The sequence below is a fragment of the Anopheles darlingi genome, chromosome X (assembly GCF_943734745.1).
Source record: "Anopheles darlingi chromosome X, idAnoDarlMG_H_01, whole genome shotgun sequence".
Lineage (NCBI taxonomy): Eukaryota > Metazoa > Arthropoda > Insecta > Diptera > Culicidae > Anopheles > Anopheles darlingi.
Genome location: NC_064873.1, coordinates 6,570,504 through 6,588,003, shown reverse-complemented (window position 1 = coordinate 6,588,003; position 17,500 = coordinate 6,570,504). Strand labels below are relative to the sequence as shown.

The 17,500-nt window shown below is 51.5% G+C and overlaps 1 protein-coding gene across 5 annotated transcripts in view; it reads left to right on the top strand.

Moving 5' to 3' along the window:
- LOC125959089 (uncharacterized) overlaps positions 1–17,500 on the top strand; it is a 153,859-nt gene that overhangs the window by 84,133 nt on the left and 52,226 nt on the right. For all 5 annotated transcript variants that reach the window (XM_049691885.1, XM_049691877.1, XM_049691902.1 and 2 more), the window contains 2 exons: positions 10,945–11,024; positions 14,441–14,510. In XM_049691885.1, coding sequence (XP_049547842.1) covers positions 10,945–11,024; positions 14,441–14,510 — 150 coding nt within the window. The remainder of the gene's footprint in view (positions 1–10,944; positions 11,025–14,440; positions 14,511–17,500) is intronic.

The following is a 17,500-nucleotide window of genomic DNA, read 5'->3' as shown; positions in this document are numbered from 1 at the left end:
AGTGGGAGAAGCAATCAAACCACTTTGCAAACTATTTGCCCCAGCCTGCAAGCCAAACAGCAAGAACCGGAACAAATATGCGCGATTAATAAACCCGGCATCATCACCGAGCGTTGCGTTGCGTTGCGCACTGGGGTTTGGGGGAGGTACGGTGTGGTTCGGAACGGTTCTCGGCCTTGCGCTGAGGTTCACGTTGGACTGCATTAGAGCCTCTCCCGTGCCGAGCACAATAATAATGACCACACCTCATGTCGCCGGAAAATGAACCGGAACCGGACTAAATCTAGTCATTTAGAATGGACGCCGCGCTCCGGAAATACCAACCACCGGCCACCAGCGTGGCCCAGGAAGACCGGGCATTCCGCTGGAAGTGCTGGGTTTGTGATGATGGAATTTTTGTTTTTTTTCGATTTCTCGTCTTCATCTTAAACATTTGTCGGGCACCCACACTACTACAAGTAATCTGTAAAAATTTGGTGTGGTATGAATAACGTGGTAGACACAGTGCGCACCTGTCCGTCCTGCAAAGGTTACGTTATCCATGGCGTTTGATTGTCAGCCGAAAAATCGGATGACAAAATCGTAGCGAGGAGCGCAAGAAGCGAGCGTTTGATCCGTTCGCACATCACAGAAAGAGAGAGAGAGAGAGAGATAGAGCGATAGCGCTGCGATTGTTACACACATACACACGCACGGCACTTGGGCACTTGCAGTGGATGACGTGACCGATCAAGCGGATAGGTAGGCTGCTGCAACTTGGCATGCAAAGCTCAGCGACTCCGAAGCCAGGCCGGAATCGAATCAGGAGTACTCGCAGTAGTGCCAGCCCTGTTGCCAGTGTGTTTCTGTGTACGTGTGTATGTGTGTGCGCGCGCTGAAAGAGCCATTTAAACAACGTTCAATCGGTGTGAATGGAAAATGGTGACGGACGCAGTGCTAGGGTGGATTGGATTCAAAACAGCCCAAGCCCGATTAAAGTGCCTCTCCTTTTCCCCTCTCTTTCTTTCTCTCTCTCTCTGTCACACACACACACACACACACACACACACACACACACACACACACAAGCGAGAGAGAGAGGAGGCGTTGTCGACACGCCGTTGTCACGCCTTCTGACGAAATGCGCTGGACTCGACCGTCGGGCGAGAAGCCAAGAGACGGGACGAGTAGTGAAGGGAGGGGGCAAGGGAGGGGACAAGGGCAAGGGGGGGAGGAGGGGGAAAATTGATTTTCCCAACCAAACACGACCGATTTCGGCAGCAATTTCCATCCACAAACAAATCGGAAGTAAACAAATAACCACCCTACAAACCAAATTTGAAATTTTGCAAGGTGGCATAAGGAGCAAACCTTTTTGGGGAGGTTTGTTTCTTATGGCACCTTCGTGCCCCTATCATATGCCACCTTGGTTTTTGGGTTATGCCACCTTCTGAAATTTCATGTAAAAATTTCAAATTGCATACTTTCAGGGGTTGTTTCGAGTAGTTGAAAAAATCGAAAAAAAACTTTCGACCGCCCATCCACCATTTTGGATCGCCGATCATCTTCTCTGCTTGTCTCACTCCCCCGTTCTAGGTCTGCTCTTTCGTCATCGTCGTAGTCGTAGGTCATGGTTTGTCGCGGTATGTCTGTTGGTGATGTATGTGGATGAATGAATGTGTATGAAGTGGAATGATGTTTGGGAGATGATAGGATTTGGGACGGGAATTTCAAACATGCAACGCACTGAACCAATGCTTTATTGATGATCACCTGTTCACAAACGCTACATCAATACGTGAAATCGAGACCGTGCGTTGTGACAAAAAGTTCACACATTTTGAATTGTTCACAATGTCACAAACATGCCTTCGAATGATCATCATGATTCACATTGATTGAAATGTAAAACAAACATTTTGCTCATCAAAAAATGCGTGTCACGCTTCACGTGCGTATTGGCAACCGCGCACACGATCATCAGGCTCAACACGAACAATCGATTGCACCCTAAAACGCATCATACCTTGATACCAAATCAACACAACTTTTGACCAATCGCTATGCGCAAAGTGCATCTGGGTTGTTGTACTTTGTGTGCACTTTATTGCGCAGAAAAGATAGAAGAGCTAGCGAAGAATATAGCTCAAACTATCGTGAATTTTCCCAGGAATATGCGACATCAAAACATGCCGTTTTGAACGCAAAACTCCGACATTCTTGAGCATGTTTTCCGCCTATCAAATTACGTCAAAACAACACCAATTCGCGATCGTTTTCTTCTGCTGTTGGCTTCATCGACAGCGCCCTTTTCGGTTGCTATTATAAACGCGTAGTAAACACCTTGGCGCACACGCCCTCCTCGCTGCAAACCCCTCCTCCCCCATTGTTCGTACATCCTGCGCTGATTGTTGTCCTTTGTTGTGCATTCTGCGTTTCGTGCTTGGCACCGGATGCTGTTGCCGATTATTCTGCTGCTGTTTTGTTGTTCTCTTCTGATTAGACAACTGCACAAGCAAGACATTTTCTCGCATCACTTTAACCCGTTCAAATGTTGCGAAGAGATCTTCGCCCCTTTCCCATCTCTCGCCCACGCAAGGGACGCGATCGCCCTTCCTTGCCGGCGTGGGCGGAGTTAGGTCTTTCTTCCGTGGGGAATCTTTTCTATCACCGTTTTCGTCACCTAATCTGTAAACTTTGCGGTATCATCTGCCTCGTTATCACCGTGGAAAACGGTGGATCATCATTCCCATCCTTTTTATGTTAAGAAAAATAGCTCTGTTCCTCGCCGTTTTGTGGTATAAATGCAAGTAAATGCACTTGGATAATGAGGCAAAATGTTTATGATTTGTGCGTGTACATCATGCAAACTTTTTTGACGAAGAAATGGGGCTAGGAACATCGAAAAATGTATGTTCTGCCGGCTGTTTCTTTGAATGCGAACAGCCGCGGTGCAATAGATTACACGGCTAAGATTGACCGAAAAGCAGATAAAATTTATTCGTGACAAGGTCTTCCATTATCGTACGACAATCAGACGCATTTTTCTAATTGAAAATCGCCGGATTTATGCGAAAAAAAGCTAATCAAATCGCGATGTCGCGGTGTGTTTCGAATCCCATTTCGATCAATCGAACAAAATTCGGGAAGATTTCAAACTCAAACGACGAAAATGACCAAAAGTATTGCCATCTCATCAGCCGTCTCGTTCGCGCTCATGTACCAAACTGCTCGATCTGGAGCTCGTATAGCGCTGTTTCATCGGAAGTCGCACTCACTCCTACACTCAGCATAGGAATCGTGGTTTGTAGGGCACTTTTCGGCGCGCGCGCGCGCTGGCACACACACACATACACCACTGACCCGGCACGATCAGTTGGTAAAAAGTTTGGGGAGAGGTGTGTGTGTGTGTGTGTGTGTGTGTGTGTGTGTGTGACGGGAATGAAATGGTTGAAAAATTGTCCAACATCCAGCCGGCCAGCCATCGCCAGCAAGCAAGCAGCAGCAATCCTGCTGTCAATATTTGCTCTCTCTCTCTCTCTCTCTCTCTCTCTCTCTCTCTCTCTCTCTTCCCTCACCCTCTTCCTCTCGTGCGGCACACCATGCAAGGCGTCTCGATGGCAAATAAATGATGTCCAAGAACCACCCCCGGAAAATCTTGAACCCCCCGCGCCGTCCAGCATCTCAAGTGCTTACCCGGAAAACGACGACGACGACGACGACAACAGCTATCGACGGTCGACGAAGATGAAGTGATGGCGAAAGGAAAGGCCGGAAGGCGTCACAAAAGAAAGAACGGGGCGAACGGGGAAAAAGAAAAACGGGAAAATCGGTACCGTCGGAGCTACGGCGGCGCCTACGCCAGATTGATGGGCGGCTTGTTCCGGGAAAAGGCTCGACGTTTCGACGGTTCCCCCACCACCACCACCACCACCACCACCACCACCACCACCACCACCTACCGACTATAGGCACTATTGACATGGGGCTTCGGGTTTTGGGCTCCGGGCTGAATTTTTCATCCCCTGTCGGTGGCGAAACCCTGCACTCCCACTTGTTTCTACCGCCCTGCCCTCTTTCCCCTCTGCCACACTTCGGCGAAATCCTGCACACGCATGACGCACCGATGAGGGGATGATTGGCGGTAGTGGGTGGTGGTCTGGTTTGGACAGGGGTGGAAAAACCCCTTTTTCGACCCGCGCGAAACCAAATTTATTACCGATAGGAGAGCGGAAGCGGAGTACCGAGGGCTGAGGGCGGGTAAAAGACACCAGCAACCAGGCCCTCTCTCTCTCTCTCTCTCTTTTGGACTCTTCGGTTCGAAGGGTGACATGGCAACGCTCCCAGGATTGCTAAATGTGTGTGTGTCTGTGTGTGTGTGTGTGTGTGTGTGTGTGTGTGTGTGTACGGTCGGTAACCAAGCCGCATCCTTCACCCTTCACGCGGGGGGAAAACGGAAGTCAACCTATTAGCCGACCACATCCCGACTTCAACCATCATTCAACCCCATCCCCTACGGTGGGTTCTTTCACTCGCTTGACATTAGCATCCCTGCGCGCTTGTCTGGCTGCCCACAACACACACACACGCGGGCGCGCGCGCACACTTCCCTTTTTTTCACAAAACTCTCGGCTGAGTCTGTGTGTGTGTGTGTGTGTGTGAAGGGCGCGTACGCTTGGATGGCATTTAACCGGGATCGTCGTTGTGAGGTCCTTTTAGGATGCGATGGCGTTACGCTGACTGATTGAACTCGATTCCGCTCTCTAGAAACTGACCTTTCGCCCCTCCGTAACCCTTCTTCCCGTGCTCGTGCTACCTTTGCAACCCCCACCCCCCCATTACCTCGTGGTTCATCGTGGTTCATTGCTGTTCGCCTACTGCTCCTGGTCCGGACCGGACCACGGGGTACAAAAACACACACGCTAACTCTCTCTCTCTCTCTTTCTCGACCCGTGCCAACAGAGCACTCTCACCCCCTCCCCCTCCCCCTCCCCCTCACGCGCATTCTAGTTGAGCTTCCAGGAAAAGCGCGCCGATCGCGCACTACAAAGGGAGTCAAAACCGACCACCGGCGAAAGGCCACGGCTCGTGTACCTTAACGCCAGTATCTGTGTGTGTGTGTGCACGCGTGCGCGCGTATCCGGCGCAGCACCCTTACTGCAAGCTCCCTGCTATATATATATATAACAAATATGTCCGAGGCTACCCGCGTTCTTTGCTTTGCTGCGTTGCTAGTAAGTGCATTTATTTGTGTGTCTGTTTCGCTGGCTGGCTGGCTGGCTGGCTGGGTGGGTGGTGTAAGTGTACTGCCCCGGTGGCGGTAATCATCATCCCCCGCGAATCGTGCGAGCGCGAAATGTAATATTGTCACCGCAGCACGGTTCACCGGTCAGCACCACGGTGACACAAACTAGAGAAAGAGAGAGAGAGAGAGAGAGAGATGAGAGTGGAACTTAATTAAATGTCGCATATCCACCCACCTCTATTCGACCGCCTCCCTTCACCCAGCCCCCACCAACCGGTCAGGCAATCCTCATCGCAATTGAAGCATCGCTTCAGTGAACTCGCAATCGCAATAATCGTGCTGGTTGCACACTCTGATATCTCGCAGAGCGAATCTCTCTGAGCGGAAGAGAGAGAGATAGAGAGAGAAAGAGAGAGAGAGAGAGAGAGAGAGAGAGAGAGAGCGATGTATATTTTTTTATTGATTTACCGTTCCGTTTCCCCGCAATCAGTCCTGTGACATCTTGCAGTGACAACCGCCCTACAAACCAAATTTGAAATTTTGCAAGGTGGCATAAGGAGCAAACCTTTTTGGGGAGGTTTGTTTCTTATGGCACCTTCGTGCCCCTATCATATGCCACCTTGGTTTTTGGGTTATGCCACCTTCTGAAATTTCATGTAAAAATTTCAAATTGCATACTTTCAGGGGTTGTTTCGAGTAGTTGAAAAAATCGAAAAAAAACTTTCGACCGCCCATCCACCATTTTGGATCGCCGATCATCTTCTCTGCTTGTCTCACTCCCCCGTTCTAGGTCTGCTCTTTCGTCATCGTCGTAGTCGTAGGTCATGGTTTGTCGCGGTATGTCTGTTGGTGATGTATGTGGATGAATGAATGTGTATGAAGTGGAATGATGTTTGGGAGATGATAGGATTTGGGACGGGAATTTCAAACATGCAACGCACTGAACCAATGCTTTATTGATGATCACCTGTTCACAAACGCTACATCAATACGTGAAATCGAGACCGTGCGTTGTGACAAAAAGTTCACACATTTTGAATTGTTCACAATGTCACAAACATGCCTTCGAATGATCATCATGATTCACATTGATTGAAATGTAAAACAAACATTTTGCTCATCAAAAAATGCGTGTCACGCTTCACGTGCGTATTGGCAACCGCGCACACGATCATCAGGCTCAACACGAACAATCGATTGCACCCTAAAACGCATCATACCTTGATACCAAATCAACACAACTTTTGACCAATCGCTATGCGCAAAGTGCATCTGGGTTGTTGTACTTTGTGTGCACTTTATTGCGCAGAAAAGATAGAAGAGCTAGCGAAGAATATAGCTCAAACTATCGTGAATTTTCCCAGGAATATGCGACATCAAAACATGCCGTTTTGAACGCAAAACTCCGACATTCTTGAGCATGTTTTCCGCCTATCAAATTACGTCAAAACAACACCAATTCGCGATCGTTTTCTTCTGCTGTTGGCTTCATCGACAGCGCCCTTTTCGGTTGCTATTATAAACGCGTAGTAAACACCTTGGCGCACACGCCCTCCTCGCTGCAAACCCCTCCTCCCCCATTGTTCGTACATCCTGCGCTGATTGTTGTCCTTTGTTGTGCATTCTGCGTTTCGTGCTTGGCACCGGATGCTGTTGCCGATTATTCTGCTGCTGTTTTGTTGTTCTCTTCTGATTAGACAACTGCACAAGCAAGACATTTTCTCGCATCACTTTAACCCGTTCAAATGTTGCGAAGAGATCTTCGCCCCTTTCCCATCTCTCGCCCACGCAAGGGACGCGATCGCCCTTCCTTGCCGGCGTGGGCGGAGTTAGGTCTTTCTTCCGTGGGGAATCTTTTCTATCACCGTTTTCGTCACCTAATCTGTAAACTTTGCGGTATCATCTGCCTCGTTATCACCGTGGAAAACGGTGGATCATCATTCCCATCCTTTTTATGTTAAGAAAAATAGCTCTGTTCCTCGCCGTTTTGTGGTATAAATGCAAGTAAATGCACTTGGATAATGAGGCAAAATGTTTATGATTTGTGCGTGTACATCATGCAAACTTTTTTGACGAAGAAATGGGGCTAGGAACATCGAAAAATGTATGTTCTGCCGGCTGTTTCTTTGAATGCGAACAGCCGCGGTGCAATAGATTACACGGCTAAGATTGACCGAAAAGCAGATAAAATTTATTCGTGACAAGGTCTTCCATTATCGTACGACAATCAGACGCATTTTTCTAATTGAAAATCGCCGGATTTATGCGAAAAAAAGCTAATCAAATCGCGATGTCGCGGTGTGTTTCGAATCCCATTTCGATCAATCGAACAAAATTCGGGAAGATTTCAAACTCAAACGACGAAAATGACCAAAAGTATTGCCATCTCATCAGCCGTCTCGTTCGCGCTCATGTACCAAACTGCTCGATCTGGAGCTCGTATAGCGCTGTTTCATCGGAAGTCGCACTCACTCCTACACTCAGCATAGGAATCGTGGTTTGTAGGGCGGTATATGGTCATCCCGGAAGCCCCACACACACACACACACACACACACACACACATACTCATGCTTTTGTGGATTGGTATCAGGGTGTCCTGTGGCTGTTGCTTCGTCACCAAGCCTAATGCATGCTTGGTAGGCTCATTAGTTACCAAAAAGGGGATTCTGCGTAGCAGGGGAATTAGCGTCTCGTTTTGGGAGAAAGGCGAGGTTAACCTCGGCATTCACCCCACCACCCTTCCCCCTTGCCCACCCTCTCTTCCTTTGCTTCCTTTTAATCATGGACAACAGAATGAAAGTATTATTTTGAAAGCGTATTCGGCAAAAGCGTCTCAGAATCAACTGGTTTTTTTTTGTGTGTGCATGTGTGTGCGTGCGCGTGTATATGTGTGTGTGTCGATGGCGAAAGCTTACCTCCCCCCGCCCAGCAAGTGGTGCCCGAAAACCTTCAGAGGTTCGAGCTTGAGAAAAACCATTTTCCGTTCTGCGTTCTCTACACACACATACACACACACACACTGTGTTCCAGTGAGGCTTCCCCGCGCCCCGTGCTACACGCGGGGATAAAAACAAAACCTAGACCATGCCACGGAACAAACCGACAAACCGGGGGGCACGGTCCCTACTCGCTCTCGCTGGCGTTCATTCCTTCGTTTTCTTCGTTTTTTCCACCCTCTCCGGGAAGGGGGATTTTTCTCCCACCCCCCTCCCCCCCTCGCCCTCCCTCTCCGCCAGCCCTGCATTAGCTGCCAGCAAAGGAAATCTACCTGGAACATCCGGAGCGTTATGGTTGCCCGGGGTTGCTCGTGTTTTTTGGGGGGGTGGGGCGGCGATAGGGTGTGGGAGGGGTGGGTTGCAGGGTATATGGGGGTGAGTGCTACACATTTCCTATTTATGCATCGAAAGGAAGGCACTGGAATAAAGCAGAAGTAGGAAGGAGGCAGAAAAAAAACGGCAAGACACAGAGTGACAAAGCGAGACAGAGAGAGAGAGAAAGAGAGAGATAGGAAGCGAGACAGAGAGAAAGCGAGAGAGAGAGAGAGAGTAATGAAGTGCGAAGCTCGGATAGAGATGCAGCCGAGCAGAAAAATACACGAACTTACCAGCAGTCACCAGCATCCCGCCAGCAAAACAGCTCGAAAGCTGCAGTTCTGCGAAGGCGTAGAGTGCACCGAGAACTATAGCCCAGAGGAGAGGAGAGAGGGTGGCAGGGTGGGGGGATGGGGGAGGGTTGTAGGGGCTGATGCACAAAAGAAAAATGGCGACGACAAAGAAAAGAAATAGCGGCTCAGCGGGGCTCAGCGTCCGAGAATGGGGGATGAGGAGGAGGAGGAGGGGAGGGTTGGAATGGTGACTGTTCCACCTGGGCGACTTGTAGCGACTAATGTTTTCGGGGGCTGACAACCACTTTTCATTCGCCCTTCGCTTTACCACTGATAAGGAACAACCACCACCCCGCCCTTCCACCCCGCCCTTCCACCCCCTCGCTGGGAGGAGGGTTGTGAGCGTGCGAGCGGGGAAGTTGGGTAAGTCTGGCAGCAGCAGAAGAATGAAGAGAACCAATGACGTCGTTGTCGTTTGGGTTCTTCCCCGGTATAGACACACACACACACACACACACATACTCACCTGTCGTCGCCAAGCAGCAGCAGCATCCCTTCTTTTGTTCCGAGTGAGCCAAGGTGCTCCACTTCACTCTCATAGCGCGCAGTGGAGAGAGCGAGAGAGAGAGAGAGAGAGAGAGAGAGAGAGAGAGAGAGAGAGAGAGAGAGAAATGCCAAGGCGTGTTTGACCGTGTCCGTGATTGTCGCAGGCGCGTTCAGCAGGATGTAGCAAACAAACCAAGGGTGACCAAGGGTGAGGAGGAGGAGGAGGGGATGAAAAAGTGTGCGAGAGTGTGAGGGAAAAGGGACTTCCGTAGCAAACGCAACGCAACGGATGGGATCGTGTTGACAAAATATCTCTAATAGAGAGCGTGAGAGAGAGAAAGAGAGAGAGGTAGGGAGGGAGGAAGGGTGGGAGGGAGGGAGGGAGGAGGGTGCGCACACTTCCACCTCTCCTTCTTCCCGGACGGCCAACCGACCAAAACATCGACCCCACAACTAGCGGAGGAGCTCGGGGAGCGAAGCAAAAAACAAAGTCACACACACACACAGACACACACACACACACACACACACACACACACACACACACACACATATTGTCGTCGTCGTCTTGGAGCGGTTAAGCTACATGGCAGCATAATTTGAATTTTCCGATGCATGAAAAGGGGTTTTCCGGTTGCTCGCTCGCTCGCTCGCTCGCCACTCTCGGGAGTGGGTGGGAGTGGGTGGGAGGGGCTGGGATGGCGAGAGAGGGAGAGAGAGAGAGAGAGAGAGAGTTGGCAGGAAAGCACCTGAATGCACCCAGGAGCTTCGGAAGGATGCCGGATGCTTTGCGTGCACATGATGTGTGCGTGTGTGTGTGTTTGTATGTGCGAAGTGAAGTGGAAATGCCTCTCCGCCAGGGTGCCAGGGTTGCTGGGAGACCAACCTACCTAGCTTTCCCTTTGCTGAACCCACCGTGCATGTGTGTGTGTGTGTGTGTGTGCTTGGGTCTTGATTCCTAACGTACAATGGCCATTGTGTATTGAGCGCCCATTCTCCTCCTTCTCCTCATCCTCCGTTTTCTTCTTCTTCTTCTTCTTCTTCTTCTTTTTCTTCTTCTTCGGCTTACGCTTCGAGACCTTCCCATTGAACCGTGTACCAGAGTCCGAGGAATTGGAGAAGAAGACTGATAGTTGGATTGATTAGATCAAAAGGGGCTTGTAGAGAGAGAGAGATAGAGAGAGAGAGCGAGAGGGGTGGCTGGCAGGATAAGAAGGGTAAGGGAGGGGGAAGCAACCCCGACAGGGTGATCAATTCGCGGTCCTCACCATTCCTATGCACATTGAAGCTGTGGCCCAGACTGGGAAGGCAAATCGGGAGAGAGAGAGATGAGAAATCTTAAAGATGGCCGTAGCTGTGGCCCACAAGGCAATCCATTTCAGGTTTTCCACCCCCACCGATCACCATCCCGGCTGCTGCTGCTGCTGCTGTTGCTGCTGTTTCATGCTAAATGCTCGGCTACGGATTCTGGTCCGGCCAACCGCCCTCCCCCACCCCACACCGTGTTGATTGTTTCGCTAACATTCATTATTCTTTTTCTTTCTCTTTCTCTCTCTATCTCATTGCAGACGGGAAAGCATTTCCATCGAACATCACTTTTGATAAAAGCTTTTAATCATAAATTTCGATTAGATTTGGAATTAAATACGTAAGTAGCGTCGTCGTCGTCGCCTGGCGCCTGGCGCCTGGTGCCACCCCGCGAAAACAGCGAATCCAGTGAATCATCCATCCCTCGGCCGCATCGGGAGGGGGTGCTGGAATTTTGGCTGTCCTCCGATCACTTCGAAGCAACGCAATCTCGGAAGCGGCTCGGAAAGCGTTTCGCAGCGCTCTATTTGCGATTCGTCATCGTCCATTTTGCTGCTGACTGCTGCTGACTGCTGCTCCTTCTGCTGCTGGCGTTGCTTCTGGAAGTTGGATGTTTACACCAAGCGCAGCGCAGCGCTACGCAGGCAGGCAGCACACCACCTCAACCCCAATATTGACACACGCGTCATCGCGAGCGATTTTTCCGCTCCTTCGAGTACTGTATTCTTCGTCGCACTCGTTCTCTCTCTTTTTCTATCTTTCTCTTTGTGTCTGCCTCTATGCCTACCTGTGGTACTATACATACGTGCGTGTGTGTGTGTGTGTGTATTTACCATGTCTGAATTTACATTTTCACGGTTTGCTGAGCATCGTTTGCAGCCGTTGGAGTGCGGTGCAGTGTGCGAGTGTCCCTGTTACTTCCCTCGTGTTTTCCCTTTTGCTCCGTTCGTACCACTTGGTTCGGGCACGAAACAGAGCGAGAGAGAGAGGCAGAGAGAGCTTTTTTTTGTTGTGCAATTTACTTGGTGCATTTGGTAGATCCACGCCTAAAGCACTTTGCGTTGTCCTTCGGCATATCCTCATGACGCGCGCGCGCACACACACACACATACACAAACATAGGCGCTGGTGCACCCACCTGCTCCGGGCTGCGTCCATTTTCCGGTTTAATATTAATTTGCCAACTCTCCAATCCGGCAACAACTCTCAACGGTCGGCTTCTCTCGAGATGCCTCGCTGACTGCCGCCGACTCGTATTTCCTCCTCCGCATTCCCTGGCCCACCTCTCTTGCGCGTGTGTTTCTCGTGAGGGAAATTGAAATACCATTGGATTTGATATTTCCATTTGCCAGGACGCCAGCGTCAGCGTCAGGGAGCCGCGCGCATAGCATACTTTCGTCAAAACTTGCGACTAGCGGGCACGACGGTGGGAGCGTGGGGGGAGGAAGGGGGGTGCACAGTACCCTAGCATCCCCGGGGGGTTACCAGCGAAAGATATTGTTTATCCTGTGGACCGTGGTGCCGTGCGCCGGGCAAGCGCGGAGAGTCGAGCCGAGCCGAGGAGTTGTTGTCGAGAGTAATCGAAAATGGTTTATGCAAACACCACCACCACCACCGACCATCACCATGCACCCCATAGAGGAATAGTTTCGCTTGTGGCTGGTGGGGGGAGGGGAGAGGACGACGCCCGGGTCTGCTGGTCGTTTCGCCGGGGCCTGATTGAAACTTTCCACAAAACCGCAACTCCGGAACGATCGAACTCACACACACACACAGACACCCACTCGCCGCGCAACCTTTAAACCACCAGGGAGAGAAGATGCACCCCCGCGCCTCACCCCTTCGTCTAACCTAGAGAGAAAGAGAGAGAGAGAGAGGGAGAGAGAGAGAGAGAGAGAGAGCGCGCGAGATGCAGAGAGAACGAACGAGCAAAATCGGGGTTGTTCGGATTGGCGTACAACCAAAGAAGTATGCCAGTCGGATCGAGGGGAAGGGGGAGGGGGCGCGAGGGTTGCGAAAGGTAGGAATTAGTCTGAAGCTACCCCCTCGCCCCTTCTCAGCACAAGATGCGGCGGCGGCGAGGAACCGCGCAACACTGTGGACAGAACTGGAAAGTATTTCAATTTCGGCATTCTTCGACTCCTGGGTCTCCCACCGGACCACGCGCAGCCACCACTCGGAAGACTGACTGACTGCCTGCCTGCCTGCTACTGCTGCTACTGCGTCACGAATTCCGCAACAAAAATGCCGTGCGCAAAAATCATGTCAAAGAGAAAGAAAGAGAGAGATAGAGCGAGAGCGAGAACCGCCAGACCACCAAAAGCAGTGTTGCGGTTTGTGATCGAGCTGCAGCGACCCCGATCGGCCGGCATTGGCAACAGGTACTCGGTACTGTGTACGGTGTACCGTACGGTCACCGTGATTGGAGATTGATTCAATTAACAAATCGGTCAGCAGCAGCAGCAGCAGCAACAAATCGACCGAAAAGCGCAGCGAAGTAACGTAACAGGTTATGCTCGCACACAACAACAACAACAGCAAAGGGGTGAGAGACGAAAGGAAATGGCTACCCAAAACATCATTACCGCCCCGATGCCAACCGAACCGAAAACGCAAACGCGATCGCGATTGACCAACCGATGAGCGATTTGCAAACAGGTGCGAGGCCCAACGACGAGGGAAGATGGTGTTGTGGTTGAGGAAAGGGGTGGAGGGGAAGGGGATGTCAAAAAACGGGAGTTGGTTGGTAAAACATTTGTAGCGCAACGCAAACCGCTACTGTTCGCAGTACTTGCCATGTCCGAGAGGTCGAGTTACAGATAGAAACCGCACACACACACACACACACACGCACGCTCGCGAGCACACATACCGTACGGTGGGGGTGGTGGATGCAAAAATTGATTAGCGCACCCCGTCCGTCCCCCCATCACCCTTCACCGGCCCCGGGAACGCGAACCGCGAACCGGATGGATTGGAATGGACAGATTCAATTAAATCGTCGCTCGTGCGCGCGCGCGCGCGCAACGTTTGGAGCGCAATTTTACCACCCCATCCCCCTATCCCCCCACACCCGTCGCCCACCTCTCATTACACACGACCTGATGCCGGATGCCGAGAGCGAACCTGTGAAGCGTGAACGCGCAAATATTTATCCTTTGCTGGCCAGCTTCTGGTTCTGTAAGCGTTCGCATCCCCCACCCCCCAAAAAAAAAGGCAACCCTTCCTCCCGCGAGAGAGAGAAAGAGAATGTGAGGGGATGGCAAAAAGGGAGACGATGTGTCGGGACGGACGGACGCTTGATCCTCGAGTCCTCCCCCGGTCCTGCAACACAGAAGCAGCTAAAGCGATACCCGGTTCCTGCTGATGCACCCCCGAATAAGGGCGAGTTGGATTGATGGGGATGAAAAATAAGTTTCTGCAGCCCGTCTGACAACAAAAAAAACAAGAGCTCGGGATCGAATTATCAATTATTATGCCGATAGGGGGCAAGGATCGGTCATGGCTGCCACAGGCACAGTAAGGGCGCAAAACATCCCCCCGCATTCAGCATCCCTTTCAGCTCGAGGATTAGACCAGAGGTCAATCGGAGTTCGGCTGACGCTGATACAGAGTAGTATCAGAAGAAGGACGGATTTCCCTCCGGAGAGGATTTTGGATGATTGCTGGATCCGCCGCGGTTTTCACGATGGCACAAACAAACACACACACTCTCGCTCACTCATTCATTTGCTCTTTCATTTTCTCTATTCGCAGACAATTACTAGCTCCTAACATTGTACAGAAGCACTACCTCCCGAGCGGGTTCGCTCAGGATTCACATCGAGTAAGTATTTCAGTGCTCCTACGAGCCTGCCCTAGCCGTTTATGTATGTGTGTGTATATGTGTGTGAGTGGAGCGTGCACGCCACGCTGATGGCTTTAGTGCAAACGGCCACAGAGCAGCAGCACATGAAAAAGACATAAACGCTAACCCCCCGGCCAACCATCATCCATTATGAATCGATCGTCGGGGGCTATAAAAGTGAAACTCCGGCCAACTCCCAGCACCTCTAGCAACCCCCCTCTCCCCGCGCGCGGGTACGACATCTCGCGCACCGTGGACATCGTGGACAGCGTGAAGCCCAAGTTGCGCGCTTCAAAATCAATGGCTCCAATGAGTTGTTAAATGAGCTAATTAGCTACCCTTCTCCCGACGCCCGTTCCCTCTTCCCCTCTCCCCTGTGTTTGCTGTTTCTGTTCCTTTGCTGTTCCGCTTCGTTTACGCTCGACGAGATACTCGATGGTGCGCATAGTTTTGCAGCAGCAGCAGCAGCAGCACCAAGCAAGCTAGCCGATCAGGACACAAGGATGTTTTGCGTTGTAGATCGAACACCCCCCTCCCTCCCTCCTCAAACCCCCCCCTTTTTGTCTTTTGTGATGGAACACGACTCCTGCTTCTGTGTGTGTGTGTTTTTTATGCGCATCCTCGATTGCATGCTTTGAGATGAGGAACGAGCGAGCATCGTCGTTGTCGTCCTTCCGTCACTGCCACCACGCACACACACACGCACACAGACACGCGGACACCGTGGCGTGGCGGAACGGACGAAGGAACGAAGAACATAAAAAAAAAATTGCGAATGGCGAAAAGTTTCCCGAGCGTGAAGGAACTGTAAAACCGCTCGGCGCTTCAGTTTCCAGCGGATTGCATCGACCGGCACGGATTGATTTGGTGCCATCAGCATTCCCCATCATCGCCATCATCGCCATCATCACCATTCTAGTAATGTGGTGTGATTTAATGGAGGAGAGGGGGGGGGAGACTGCCACCCAACTAGTCACACGGCTAGCGCTAGCAATTATCGCCGCGAGCGCTGCGCTATTATACTGTTCAACCACCATCTCTACCTCCTCCCCTCCCCCGACACGGCAGAAACAGCGGATTCTCTCTCTCTCTCTCTCTCTCTTTTTTTATTCTATCTTTCTCTCCACGGGCAGATCGCAGGCCGGGGTGTTGAGTTACGATGCGCCATCACCGACCCCCAAAACGCACGGCTGCAAGGAGGGGAGAGGGGGTGCTAACAACCCCCGCAAAACAGCCTTCTTCTTCTTCTTCTTCTTCTTCTTCTTCTTCTGCGAAAAACAATGCCCAACATCCTGTCTTGTGCACTTCTCTCATCTTTGGTTCGGCTGGTGTTTGTGCTAATGCATCAACCCCCCCCCCCCCCCCTCGCCGGCTCCGCCACCCACGTAATGAAAATCATTCTCCCTCCATCTCCATCCCTTCTTCCCGGGGGGTTGCAAAGTCAGCCATCAGCAACATGGGACGAGACCCCGGAAAAGAGTAGTTTTTCCCATTGGACCATGCAATTAACTCAACACTCTGCACTCGGAGAGAGAGAGAGAGAGAGAGAGAGAGAGAAAGAGAGAGATGCTACCAGGATGCAAATGGTGGAACGTAGCTTGCTCTCAGTCTCTGTCGCTCTCTCTCTCTCTCTTTCTCTCTATACCGGCTACCAACCGCTCTACCATTACCACACCAAACGCCCTTCCCTTTTCCCCTTCCGCTACCCCCCCCCCTCCTCCTCCTCCTCCTTCACAACAAAGCCAAGCTTCCGCTAACCGGGAATGGCGATGCCATTGTAAATTTGAAGCTTTTAATTGAATTTCTTTATTCTATCGAAATTGAAAATTTTATGAAAAGTTCACACCCCCCCCCCCCTCCCCATGTCCCCTCGCCCCGCGTGTACCCAGCTCACCCCTCGTGTAACCCCACCCCTAACACCCCCCCCCCCCCACCCTTCCCCTGCATCGTGATGCGTTCGTGCGTTTCGCGGCGTTTTGACGGGGAACGATTACACGTCACACGCAGGGCTAACAGGGTGTAGGGGTGGAGCGGTAGAGATGGTGTCCGAGGGGCGGAAGGGCGTGATAATGGTTTTTCGGTTGCCCCGGTGCCCCGGGTGCTCGCTCGATTCTCGAGTTTATCTGGCGCGCCTTTCGCTTCGGGTTGGCGGTTTCGGTTTTCCTGCCTGCCAGCCAGCAGTGAGCAGGCAAGTGAATGAGTGAGTGAAAAGTGAGCCAGCTCACACAAAGCAGCACACGAGGAGCACCGTGTGCTCCCGGGGAAAACACCTACACACACACACATGTTTGGATGCGGGAATTTGGAAATAAAAACAATCTCAGAATCAGGATCAGAAGTTTAACAAAATATTCCCGATTTTGTGAAGGCCACGTCTCAAAACGGCTGTTGTCTGTGTGTGTGAGGGGGGGGGGGGGCTACGCTTCCCCGAGGGGCATCCATTTCTGTATCCTGTCAAGCGATATAACTTTCCGTCGGCCATTACTGTCACGTTGCAGTGCGCGGGCTAGCAAGGGAGCAAAGCCAGCAAACACACACACACACTCACAGTCGACGGTGTCGCGCAGTTCTTAATCAATTTTTCGACAGCTTTCCCCCCTCTTCTTCTTCTTTTGCTTCTTTCTTTTTGTACAACTACCGGAAACTTCTCCCGCTTTTCCATTCTAGGAAGGAAGGGTGCGGTTAAGGGGTTGATGGGGGGGGGGGTGCAGTGCTGCTATTGCTTCCTCCTGGGCCTGGGAAGCGCCCAGCAGCTAAAGCGCAGCATGCCCAATCTGATTAAGGCAAGCAGTTGCATCCAAAGCCTCCATCCCCATCCAACCCCTTTCAGCCTCAACATCCCCTTAGCGGGAAAGCGGGTACGAACAGTCAGAAACTTTGCATATCCAACCCCCCCCCCCCCTCCATCCAACCCGACCGCTTGCTTTGCTCGCTCACAATCACTTCGCTGTGGTTCACGTTCACGTTCG